General features: G+C 48.0%; 1 protein-coding gene across 3 annotated transcripts; it reads left to right on the top strand.

Annotated features, from left to right (window-relative positions):
* The first annotated feature begins 8,758 nt into the window (after positions 1 to 8,758).
* On the top strand, positions 8,759 to 12,729 carry TEKT2 (tektin 2). Of its 3 annotated transcripts, none has more exons than XM_004740794.3 (10): positions 8,759 to 8,849; positions 9,600 to 9,812; positions 9,894 to 10,019; positions 10,220 to 10,425; positions 11,123 to 11,266; positions 11,347 to 11,461; positions 11,629 to 11,736; positions 11,834 to 11,977; positions 12,148 to 12,227; positions 12,393 to 12,729. In XM_004740794.3, the coding sequence occupies exons 2-10, from the start codon at positions 9,657 to 9,659 to the stop codon at positions 12,604 to 12,606; spliced, it is 1,293 nt and encodes a 430-aa protein (XP_004740851.1). In that variant the 5' UTR covers positions 8,759 to 8,849; positions 9,600 to 9,656; the 3' UTR covers positions 12,607 to 12,729. The 3 variants fall into 3 exon arrangements, with proteins under 3 accessions (XP_004740851.1, XP_004740853.1, XP_004740852.1); XM_004740796.3 differs by lacking the exon at positions 8,759 to 8,849 and adding an exon at positions 8,862 to 8,946; XM_004740795.3 differs by lacking the exon at positions 8,759 to 8,849 and adding an exon at positions 8,982 to 9,006.
* The last annotated feature ends 414 nt before the right edge of the window (positions 12,730 to 13,143 follow it).

Raw genomic sequence — 13,143 nt, forward strand, 5'->3', positions numbered from 1 at the left:
GTGTTGTATTTGTTTTTAATCCTTAATTTAAAAAAAATAATGGTTTTAGTGTTGCTTAGCTTCAGTTGAAAGTGTAAATTTCACTAATTGCAATAAAAAGAAAAGCTTTGCTCCAGACTTTGTATTGTGTGGTCATCATTACAGCTCTTCTGGTTCAGGTACAGGGAGCCAGTGGGTGCGGGGGAAAGGGTCATGAAGTCCTGGCTTCAAACCCTGATTGCATGACACTCTGGACAAGTTCCTTGATGCTTCTAAGCCTCAGTTTCCTCCATTAAAAGAAGATAATAGTAAGGCTTTGGGGACATTAAACGAGATCATCCCATTGAGGATGTACTCTCCTCCCTTGAAGGTAGCTCACTACTTGGAAGCAGTCCAGCTTAGTGGGTAGAGGGTGTGACCCTTGATCCTCAGGTTCATGGGTTCGAGCCCCACATTGGGCACAGAGCTTTAAAGAAAGAAGAAAAACTTGTCCCTTCGTAATTTCCACTAAGCCTATTGATGTCTTCCAGAACATCCCTTCCTGTTCACATGTATTCCCCACCCAGTCTTCTCCCAGCTACGTGTCCCCGGACTCTAACCCTAACAGTATAGATTGTGATCTTGTTACCAACACTAAACAGAATCAGTCAGCTTACTAACAAATGCTGTTGGGTGGTGGTGGTTTGTTTTGTTTTGTTTTGTTTTAAAGATTATTTATTTGACAGAGATTACAAGTAGGCAGAGAGGCAGACAGAGAGAGGAGGAAGCAGGCTCCCCGCTGAGCAGAGAGCCTGATTCGGGGCTCGATCCCAGGACCCTGAGACCATGACCTGAGCCGAAGGCAGAGGCTTAACCCACTGAGCCACCCAGGCGCCCCTGGTTTTTTAAATATATGTGTCAGTTGATAAGTTTGACAATTGAAGAGAATCACCCTAATGTCAGTCTTGGCCTACTAACTACACTAGTATAGAAAAATTCCCCAAAAATCAGTAATTATACCAAAGTTTGTACAGTTAAATGGGGAAAATATAATGACATGACAATGAAAATACAATGATATACAAATATAACAATGAGGGGCGCCTGGGTGGCTCAGTGGGTTAAGCCGCTGCCTTTGGCTCAGGTCATGATCCCAGGGTCCTGGGATTGAGCCCTGCATTGGGCTCTCTGCTCAGCGGGGAGGCTGCTTCCTCCTCTCTCTCTGCCTGCCTCTCTGCCTGCTTGTGATCTCTCTCTGTCAAATAAATAAATAAAATCTTAAAAAATATATATAACAATGACTCTGAGGCCATGCTCTGAAAAATCAAAGAGGCTATCATGTAACATAGGTGAGTGCAGAAAAGCAGCATAATTAATCAAAGCATACCTCAATCAACCTACTCCTCTGATTGTTTAGGAAGACATGAACAGAACAGAACAAATCAATTACATTGGAGCTCACCTGCTTGAAGCTTTCTTCATAGAAAAGGGTGCTCAGAGCACTACACCTAAGTGCAGAAATAAAGTGGCAGTCCAAGTAAAATCCCAGTGGGGTTTTGCTTTTTTTTGGAGGGGGCGGCCATACCTCTTGAACTCGTGGTTTCCGTCAGGATCATTCTGTGTTTCTGATCATTTCACAGATTCTTCATGGCTGCTGAGACTTGCATACCTTGCAGATGCTTTCAGAAAATTAGTTAGGTTCGGGACACCTGGGTGGCTCAGTTGGTTAAGCCACTGTCTTCGGCGTGGGTCATGATCCCAGGGTCCTGGGATTGAGTCCCACATCGGGCTCCTTGCTCAGCGGCGAGCCTGCTTCTCTCTCTGCCTCTGCCTGCTGCTCTGCCTGCTTGTGTTCCTCTCTCTCTCTCTGACAAATAAAATTTTTAAAAAAATTTTTTTCTAAAAAAAAAAAAAAAGAAAATTAATTAGGTTCATCTGTCAATACCAGGAAAGGTTATGATCATTTGTACAATATTTGCTAGATGCTTTTCTCATAAAGAGGACTGAAAATCTTTAGCCTTATCTGTAGGACAAAGATGATTGTTTTTCTATCTTCCATCACTTTTGTTGCTTCTACAATTTTCAGTTTCTAAAATCTCTGTGATGCCTTTATACAGCAGCACTTCTCTCATATTTGTCTCTATTAAAATATTTTCTGGTAAGATTAATGCTTGGATTCAAAATGTGTTTATAATTATAAACAAAACAGACACTTTAGAGGTATAGGATTATGAAGCCTAATATGACATCTGATTCTCATATGAAATATGAGATATGAAATAAAACTGTTAACAAACTTTTTTGCTAAGTGATTTAGAAATAGCCTGAAAGTACTTGAAACTTATAAATGTACAGTATTACTGCCTTTAATCTTGCTAAATAGAATTTGCACATTATCTTGCAAAAACCAATACCAAAACAGAACATAGGAGTAGTTTTTGTTTGGGGGACAATTTTTTTGGTACCCCAGGTGGGACCATAGGAATAGTTTTGATGCTGCCCCAGACAGGATTTCAGTAACTACTGTCAGTCAGACATAATTCAAAATATTCTTTGTATTTTATGGAAATGTAACATTAAGTTTGTTTAACCATCTTTATATATTTTGTGAGTTGAATTTTTCTAGTTTATTTTTGTACTTTCATAAAGATTTTAGATTATAAAAGTTAAGATTATAAAGGATTATAAGACGGGGTACCCCTTTGAATAGTATCTTTAAAAATCTAGGAAGAGGGGCTATCTAAACCTTTAATACAAAAGTATGACTGCTGTCTATGTTAAGGCCATTTAGTTTGATTATTTTAAAAATCTGCATAAAAGGGTGCCTGGGTGGCTCAGTGGGTTAAGCCTAGGCCTTCGGCTCACGTCATGATCTCAGGGTTTTGGAGTCCCGCATCGGCTCTCTGCTTAGCAGGGAGCCTGCTTCCCCTCTCTCTCTGCCTGTCTCTCTGCCCACTTGTGATCTCTCTCTCTGTGTCAAATAAATAAATAAAGTCTTTTTTTAAAAATCTGCATAAAAGTATAGCATTTTACTTTGAATATGCAAGCTACTTTCCATTCATTTTAACTGAGAGATTTTTCTTTCTTATGCAAGAAGAATGGGCTCTGAAGATACAAAAAGAAAACCAAGTGGGGAAGTAAAAATTGTTAGGACCTCCAGGGCTAATGTAACAGGAGGAGCAGCCATTTCTGGCTACCATGCTATGCAAAACAAATGAACCTCACCTAAGACTCCTCCCTGGCAATCAAGACAACTACAAGACCAGCTGAAAATAAACTGGAAAAAAGCCTACAGTCAAGCAGTTACCTTTGGAGTAACATACATACAAAGAAAAAAAATGCCTAAAGTGAGAGAGGTCAAGTATTTCCACTCACTCTGAGATCAAAAATAATAATAATAATAAAGTAGGAAAAGGTAGGAGGTACCTGAGTCAGTCTGTAGAGCATGCAAGCCTCACATTGATTTAAGCCTTATATTGGGCATAAAGCTTACATTAAAAAAAAAAAAAGTAATTTACTCTGAGATAAGGATACCCAACTCTGCTGTCAAACAACTCTTATATAAAACCTCAAGATCTGGGCACCTGGGTGGCTCTGTGGGTTAAGCCTCTGCCTTCGGCTCAGGTCATGATCTCACGGTCCTGGGATCAAGCCCCACATCGGACTCTCTGCTCAGGGGGGAGCCTGCTTCCCCCTCTCTCTCTGCCTGCCTCTCTGCCTATTTGTGATCTTTGTCTCTCTGTCAAATAAATAAAATCTTAAAAAAAAAAAAAAAAAAAAAAAACTCAAGATCTTCCACCAGACTTTGGAGGAGGGTTACTAAACTATACACAGCCAAATCCAGTCCCAGTTTAAAGCAAAACTTTTAATGTGACACCAAGTTATTGTTGCTTGAAAAACATTTTCACTGGGCACCTGGGTGGCTCAGACAATTAAGCGACTGCCTTCAGTTCAGGTCATGATCCCAGGATCCCTGCTCATCCGGAAGCCTGCTTCTCCCTCTCCCTCTGCCTCCCCCTGCTTGTGCTCGCTCTCTCTCTCTCTCTCTCTCTCTTTGTCAAATAAATAAAATCTTTTTTTTTTAATTTTTAAGGTTTAAAAAAAAGAAACATTTTCACAAGCACAGCATTTCTAAAACAGCAATTTTCAGAGGGAAGACCAAAATTTGATTCACTAGCAAACCTCAACTTCAGGCTTCGCTGTCCTCTACCAGGCAGGTTAGTAAGCTGTTTAGGACTTAACTTTGATTATCTACATAAGACAACAAAGAAGAATAAAAAAGAAAAAGAAGAAGAAGAAACAGGGAAAAGAGTCTTCAAATTTGTACTTTTGTTTTTCCACTTAATAAGAAGGAAGAAAGGCTGAAATAGAACAGCTTTTAAGATGTTCAGTTTGGAGGGGCGCCTGGGTGGCTCAGTGGGTTAAGCCTCTGCCTTCGGCTCTGGTCATGATCTCAGGGTCCTGGGATCCAGCCCTGCAATGAGCTCTCTGCTTGGCGAGGAGCCTGCTCCCCTCCCCCACTTCTACCTGCATCTCTGCCTGCTTGTGGTCTCTCTCTGTCAAATAAATAAATAGAATTTAAAAAAAAAAAGTTCAGTTTGGCATTTCTGCATATTAGAAATAACAAATATTTTTGCATGCTACTAAATAGGAAAGGATGAATGAAATTGTTCATCCTGTTAATTGTCTTTACACCCATTTTCCTGTTAGATTTAAAAAGAAAACAACCTCAAGTCAACACCAAAATGGGAACTGCTATTTTGTTAGAGATTAGCCCCTTCCAAGAAAAAACAGGAAAAGATAATTTATGTGAAGTCTCTCCAGAAAAAAGGAAGTTAACAATCATGGAGAGATTATAGTCTGGTAATCAGTTAGTTTATGTCTGCAATGGTCAAGCAACAAAGTAGCAAACCTCATTAGGAAATTCTTGGGCAAGAGGACTAAGTCATACTGTATTTGCCTCTGGGGATTGGAATTGCATTCTACAGAAAGATACTTAGGCTTCAGAAGACAACACACAGGGATGCCTGGGTGGTTCAGTGGGTTAAACCTCTGCCTTTGGCTCAGGTCATGATCCCAGTGTCCTGTGATCCAGTCCTGTTTTGGGCTACTTGCTCAGTGGGGAGCCTGCTTCTCCCTCTGCCTGCTGCTCCTCCCCCTGCTTGTGTGCTCTCTCTCTCTGACAAATAAATAAAATCATAAAGAAAAAAATAAAAAGACAACACACAAAGTTGGCCGAGCAAAATACACCTTCAGGAGAGGCAATATAGTTATCCTCGGTAGCTAGATATGGGGTACCTTATTAAGGTATTGTTTTTCACATTAGAATAAGATCAGCTGACCAACTAACAGAATACTTTGAAACATTGTTCTGATTGAATAGAAGTTGTACTTCTCTGAGTATCTGAATCATTGGAATTCACTAAATTAGGTAATCTTGGGCACTTACAGGGAGGAGAAAATTAAGAACAGAGAAGATACATATTATCATACTTCACAGATTTGGGAGAAAATGGCTTCTTGTTGCCAAAGCACTCCATGTCTCCTGTGGCTAAATCTCAATCACGTTAAAAAAAAAAAAGTTATGAGTTCTCATTCTCTTTCATGGTTTTCTTTTTTCCTTCACATTTTTTTCACATTTTAAGAAATGTCTCACTTCACTGTCTATATTTCTAGAATCCTTTAAAACCAATGAGAAAAAAAAAAAACAAAAAAACAAAAACGAGAATTCTGAATGGATACTTAGGTTCTTTAACTCTGAAGACCAAAAGAGCAGCCAACTGAAGAAACCACAACTAGACCCGTGCCGTCAAGATCATTATCTTCCTCTGTATAATGTTCAAGCAACACGTGGCTGCTTTAGCTATGAGCACCGTTCCCAGGATAATGCATACATTAAACAGAAAAATGATGTATATTTCTGGGGCAAACAGAGTAACCCACTGCATGAATACTGTGCATATGTCCTGTTGGAGGATCCCTGTGAGCATATGGGGCTCTTTTTATATAAGTCCGCATTTGACCAGATGTCACCACGATCACAAAAGACAGAGCTAAAGCTGCCCACAAGTTTTTGTTAAAAATACATCTCCTGGGACGCCTGGGTGGCTCAGTTGGTTAAGCAGCTGCCTTCGGCTCAGGTCATGATCCCAGTGTCCTGGGATCGAGTCCCGCATCGGGCTCCTTGCTTGGCAGGGAGCCTATTTCTCCCTCTGCCTCTGCCTGCCTCTCTGTCTGCCTGTGCTCGCTCGCTCTTTTTCCCTCTATCCTTGACAAATAAATAAATAAAATCTTAAAAAAAAAAATACATTCCCTATTCCATTTCCATAAATACACAAGTCCACCAATAAGAGCCAAAAATATCCCCAGCTTGAAGGGGTCCTGGTAATCTGTAGGGTGTCTGAGGCTGATGGTGGTCTCTCTTCTCTCAGCTCTCTCGGCTACCCATCCAGCCATGTGCTCAGCTGTGACAGCCCTTCCCTCCAAATGGTCAAGGTCATCTGACATAAATTTCCTCTTAGCAGAGAAACAGTCACTTGGAACTGACATCAACGGGTGTATCTGAAAGACCTCGGGGCTTTCATAGTAATCCATCATCACAAAAAATACCTTGTTGTTGAATGCACTGGAATGCTGCCAGGTATCTGTCAAGATCTGAAATTCTTCAGCCACACTTTTGCATATTTTTAAAAGATTTTATTTGTTTCAGCGAGAGAGAGAGAGAGACAGAGAAAGCACAGAGGGAGAGTGAGAGGGAAAAGCAGACTCCCCACTAAGCAGAGAGGCCAAGGTGGGGCTCCATCCCAGGACCACGGGATCATGACCCTGAAGGCACTTAACCCACTGAACTACTCAGGCATCCAGGCATTTTTGCATATCACACATGATCTAAACTTCTTCGGTAGTAAACACAATAACAGAGACGTTTCTTGGTGTTTCTATTACAAAAATGATAGAACACGGCATCACTAGTTCTCATCACTCTGTTTTTCTTGGTCCAATCCATCAGCTGCCTGGTGTTTTCTTCTAATATCTTCTTCCCCGGGGCCAGGATGGGCAGGAACGTCATGGATGGTGAACACCAGGCCCACCACCATAGCCACAGATACATGCCAAAGCCACCACCATTCTGCCATATTTATTTACTGCTCCGTTTTAAAATGTTTCAGGGGTGGGGCGCCTGGGTGGCTCAGTGGGTTAAGCCGCTGCCTTCGGCTCAGGTCATGATCTCAGGGTCCTGGGATCGAGTCCACATCGGGCTCTCTGCTCAGCAGGGAGCCTGCTTCCCTCTCTCTCTCTCTGCCTGCCTCTTTGTCTACTATGATCTCTCTCTGTCAAATAAATAAATAAAATATTTAAAAATAAATAAATAAATAAATAAATAAAATGTTTCAGGGGTGCCTGGGTGGCTCAGTGGGTTAGGCCTCTGCCTTCGGCTGGGGTCATGACCCCAGGGTCCTGGCTGATGGTGGTCTGATGGGATCGGGCCCCGTATTTTAGAGAGAAGGCAGCACTTAGTTATGTGACGCTGGGCGCGTTCCTCCCTTCTCTCACGGATAAGACCACCTCCTACAGCACGGTCCTCACAAGAGGCCCAGGCCCCCTGCGGGGAAGAGCAGTCCTCTCAGTTTCCAGAGCCACCACTAGAGGCAGTGTGGAGTCGTCACCGAGAGAAGGTGGGACCTGGGTTCCCATCCCTGCCTTTCCGCAGGGCCAGTCTCTTGAGTTGCCTGCGAAAACGGGGATAGTGCCTTACCTCTCCTATTAGTTATGAACATTAAATCTTAACATCTTCCACGGCCTCGAAAAGTACTGGCATGGTTGAGTTCCATCTCGTCCTCTTAAAAAAAAATGGTTTGGCGGAGCATGGGTAGCTCAGTCGGGCTCAGGTCATTATTTCAAGTTATGAGATCCACCTGCCATGCTGCTCCCGGCTCCCAGCTTAGTGCCTACAATGCTTCTCTCCCTCTCCCTCTTGCCCTCCCTAATCGTGCTGCCTTCTCTCTAAAATTAAAAAAAAAAAAAAAAAAAAAAAAAAAAAGGTTAGATTTTGTAATGTATAAATTGTTAAATCACTATATTATACACCTTAAACTAATAGAACTCTTTATGTAGTGGAACTAAAATAAAAAACTTTAAAAGAAGGGGTGCCTGGGTGGCTCAGTAGGTGAAGCCTCTGCCTTCGGCTCAGGTCATGATCTCAAGGTCTTAGGATGGAATCCCGCATGGTGCTCTCTGCTCAGCAGGGAGCCTACTTCCTCCTCTCACTCTGCCTGCCTCTCTGCCTACTTGTGATTTCTCTCTGTCAAATAAATAATCTTAAAAAAAAAAAAAAAACTTAAAACAAAAAGAAAAAAAAGGCTGGATTTTGAGCTTTGTTTCTAACACCCATTACCTCGCCCTGGGATGTGGCCCCTCCAAACGCAAGCCTCATTCCTTCGGTGCCATCAGGCAGATGGATGCAAATGTTGGGCAAGACAGGACCAAGGGATGTGTTCAATCATGTCAAATACACACACATTCTGGAAGGATATCTGCTGAGTACTGAGCCTGAGCGGGATGTTACTTTTCCTACGTATTACGCATTTGTTTTTAACCTTGTCGACGCGTAACTTCTATCAAAATACAAATGTTTAACATGTACATGGAGTGAACGCGACACCTCGAAGCGCTCCTCCTCGGGCCCCCACCGGGCGCCCCAGCCCCGCGGCCCCCGCCGCCTTCCTACCCCTTGGGCCTCCCGGCCCTGCCGCCGCCGCCGCGCCGCCGCGCGCTCGCCAAACCAAACACCAGGCGGAGGGAACGCGCGGGAGGAGCGCGGGTGCCTAGCAACCGGGGGCGCCGAACCCAGTTGCTGGGGACGCAGAGCGGAAGTGCGAGCGGGGCTGGAGGTGAGAGGAAGAGAAGAGCCGGGAGGTGGGGGGCCCTCGCCCAAGCCGAGCTCCCTCCTTCTCCCCTTCCTCCTCCTTTCTCGGCGCCTGCGGCGGGGTATTAATTCAAACCAGAGGAGAGGACGGCTGGGACCTAGACGGACCCCATTTCCTGCCAGTGGGGACCCTCACACACCTGCCCCTGCTCCCCCACAGAGGGCAGAGGGAGGACGACCAAATGGGCAGGAAGCCAACCCCCCACCCCCCAACTCCCTAGTGCCAACCCATGTCCCCTGCAAAACTAGCTCGTGCTCTTCCTGGAGAACGGGGCTCCTTCTCTTAGATCCTCACGGTCCTGGCCCAAAGCTGGGGCGGACAAAGAAAAGACGTTTCCACAAGACTTGGTTGCTGGAAGTAGGGGTGGAAACTGGATTAAGGGCTATTTTTCCTGCTAAGCGCCCCAACCCCCAGCCCCACTAAGGGCTTGGCAACACACACACACACCTCAATGGACTCCACTGTTCCCTTTCACCTGTTCAAGGACCAGCAGGGTCCAGGAGTTTGTGTCTGTGGATAGATGGGGGTGGGGGGGGCAGGAAACCTAGTGGACACCTCTCACAAAGCTAAGTAAAGCCAGGGCTGTTCCCAAGCCAGCTTCCTGCAGGAACGGGCTGGGAGCAAAATGGACAGGAGCATGTACTTTGGAGGGGTTTTTTGATCTAGGACAGTATCTCCTGAGTGGCCTCCTGCTGCTTTGTTTTCCCTCTCCAGCTGAGGTGGGTGACTGGAACAGGCCTCGGGTGTTCTGACCCCTCAACCCCCTGCGCCATGGCCACACTCAGCGTCAAGCCCAGTCAGCGCTTCCGGTTGCCGGACTGGCACACCAACAGCCACCTGCTGTCCACCAACGCCGAGCGGCAGCGAGATGCTTCACACCAGATCCGCCAGGAGGCCCGGGTCCTTCGCAATGAGACCAACAACCAGGTTGGAGGCCAGAGCCCTACTGGGTGGGCAGAGGAAGAGCCCCAACCCCGCACCTTCTTTATCCGGCTCTGTCTCTTCCAGACCATTTGGGATGAACATGACAATAGGACTCGACTGGCGGAGAGGATTGATACTGTCAACCGTTGGAAGGAGATGCTGGACAAGTGTCTGACAGATTTAGATGCTGAGATTGACGCCCTGACCCAGGCAGGGAGCCGGAGGAGGGAGCTGGGAGACCCTGCGGCCAGGACCTCCCCACACTCCCCACTTCAGGGTCCGCACACCCTTGATGGGGGGTGTTGGGTGGCATGTCCACTGAGTCGCTCACGGGCCCCTCTGTAAAGTGGGGATGAGTGCTGCTTCCCAGGGGATGGCCACACGAGTGTCCCGTGCCCTCTCTTTTCTAGATGAAAGAGTCGGCAGAGCAAAACCTGCAGGCCAAGAACCTGCCTCTGGATGTAGCAATTGAGTGCCTGACCTTGAGGGACAGCCGGCGTGACATTGATGTGGTGAAGGACCCTGTGGAGGAAGAGCTGCACAAAGAGGTGGAGGTCATTGATGCCACCAAGAAGGCCTTGCAACAGAAGATTAGCCAGGCCTTCGAGAAGCTCTGGTAAGGGAGCTCTATCATCTCCATGTTCAGCTGCACTTGAAATCTGCATGCATGTCTGTCTGTCTGTCTTTTTTCTGTAAGATTTTAAAATCTATGTGTTTGAGAGAAAGAGAGAGACCAAGGGGAGGAACAGAGGGAGAGAGACAAGTGGACTCCGGGCTGAGTGCAGAACCCAACGCGGGGCTCGATTCCACAACCCTGAGATCATGACCCGAGCAGAAAAAAATTGAGAGTCAGACTCTTAAGTGACGGAGCCACCCAGGCGTCCCAAGGCTGCATGTCTTCCACATGAAACATGTATTGTGGGTAATGAGTAGCGGGCTCTTGGGCTCCCTTCTGACCCTGCCGTGCCCATTGCGGAAACCACTGACTGTAGCTCCCACCGCCTGGATGCCGTCTCAGAACACTTCATACCGCCCTGCTTTAGGCAGCCATCAACAGCTGACTGGGAGCGGGAGAGATGAAGCCCATTTGTCACCACCCCTGGGTACCCTCTCGTGAGTGTGTATGTGTGAGTCCACACATGCATGTGCCCCCAGGGGTGTGTGCAAGCAGGCAGGGGTCCGCATTCTCTCTGTAGGGCGCTCCTCCAGCTCTGCCCCAGCTGGCCCAGACCTCAGTGTCCCTTCAGGACCACGGGGGCTGTGTCCTGGGGCCTTGGCGGAATGGTCCCTGATCGAGTCTGTTCCCTCCCCAGCCTCCTGCAGGAAGTCCGACAGCAGCTCAGCTCTGACCATCGGGACAAAATGGAGACACTGGACATTGACAGAGGCTGCCTCTCTCTCAACCTCAAGTCCCCAAACATCTCTCTGAAGGTCAATCCCACACGTGTCCCAGACGGGTAAGAAGAAGTGTTTCACTCAGTTTCTCCTCCCCGTGTCACAGCCCGTACTCTTCTGAGCCCAGTGTTTCCTGCCGCAGCTCCTCCACCCTCCAGCAATGGGACGACTTCAGCCAGTTCAACAAGAGCCGAGCAGAGGCTGAGATGAAAGGGGCCGTAGAGCTGAGGGAGGCCATGGCCCTAACCATTGCCGAGGTGACCGACCACTCCCACACCCTGCTCTTCCAGGGCCGGCTGGTGGCCCTAGCGGTCCCGGTGGCCACATGGTGTCCCACCACACACACCACTCCCCAACTTGAGCGATTTCCTCAGATGGCCCCGAGTTTACAGCCCCCCCTTGGCCTGCCTATCCTGTCCTTCAGACCAACAATGAACTCGAAGCCCAGAGGGTGGCCACAGAATTTGCCTTCAGGAAGCGGCTGCGGGAGATGGAGAAATTGTACAGTGAGCTCAGGTGGCAGGAGAAAAATGTGAGCCTTCTCGGTTTCGTCCCTGGGCCCCGGGGTTCCTCCTGTGGGACGAGAGCCGGGGCTCAGCTGGTGGAGACCAGTCACTCTGTCCCTGCAGACCTTGGAGGAGATCGCCGAGCTGCAGGAAGACATCCGGCACCTGGAGGAGGATCTGCGCCGAAAGTTACAGAACCTGAAGCTATGCCATACCCGGCTAGAGTCCAGAACTTACAGGCCCAGTGTGGAACTCTGCCGGGACCAGGTGCGAGGGTACCCCCGTGGGGCACTGGCCCCCCCTAAGGCTTCCTCCAGATCACCCCCCCCCCCCAGCACATATCCCTGGACAGCAGTGGGAAGCAGGGGTGCTGGTGGAGGGCAGTATCCAAGCCCATAGACTGACCTGGGCCTCCCAATGCACCCGTCTGCCTCTAGGCACAGTACGGCCTCACTGACGAGGTTCACCAATTAGAGGCAACCATCGCTGCCCTGAAGCAGAAGCTGGCGCAAGCCCAGTAAGTTGGGGAGTGGGCAGGGGGCGTAGGGAGACACCTCCTACCCATGGGGCCTTTTGCAGCCTGCTGGCTTCCCTGGTGTCTTTCTTCCTGAAGGCCAGTGAGTTTGGCCTTGACCTCCCCTTGTGGGGCAGGGGTGATGGGCTGTTCATGCCCCCTCCCCAGGGATGCTCTGGAGGCTCTCTACAAGCACCTGGCCCGGCTGCAGGCTGACATCGACTGCAAGACCAACTCCATGCTGCTGGACACCAAGTGCATGGACACCCGCAGGAAGCTGACTGTGCCTGCAGAGAAGTTTGTGCCTGAGGTGGACACCTTCACCCGAACCACAAACCGCACCCTGAGTCCGCTCAAAACCTGCCAGCTGGAGCTGGTCTAGTCTTGGGGGGCTGAGGGATGAGAGAAGGGTCTGTGGGGAGATGGAAGAGGGAGGGGGGGTGGAGAGAATGAATTTAATAAATTGTGGAAAGAATGAATTTAATAAATTGTCAGTCCAAATGCCTTTCTGCTATCCCTGCATACAGTCGGCGGGGAGTGAGAGGGCTCTTGGCTCTGCTGTGTATGGAGGAGCAAACTTGGGGAACATCATTCCTCAAGCTCTATGTTCTAAATCTGAGTCCTTTCCTCCTCCCTCCTCAGGGAACCCCTCTCTGGACCAGGCTGACATCCCCCTGGGCTCTAGCACCATGAGCTCTCATCAGCTCGGGGCCCCAGCTGGACCCTTGCCTGCTCTCTTCATGCCTAGGGGAAGCCCAGGGGAAGCGGGGTAGGCTAGGATCACAGTGGGAGGGCTTGGGGGTGGGGACCCAGGCCTGAGGGAGCCAAGAGCCGGGAAAGCAGCGGGAAGGTGGGCTTGGAGCAGGCTACAAGGAGCAGGGGTGGGGGTGGGGTGGAGACAGTGGCCTTAAGGGCAGGG

The sequence above is a fragment of the Mustela putorius genome, unplaced genomic scaffold (assembly GCF_011764305.1).
Source record: "Mustela putorius furo isolate JIRA1106 unplaced genomic scaffold, ASM1176430v1.1 tig00003853_pilon_pilon_pilon, whole genome shotgun sequence".
In the NCBI taxonomy this organism is placed as follows: domain Eukaryota; kingdom Metazoa; phylum Chordata; class Mammalia; order Carnivora; family Mustelidae; genus Mustela; species Mustela putorius.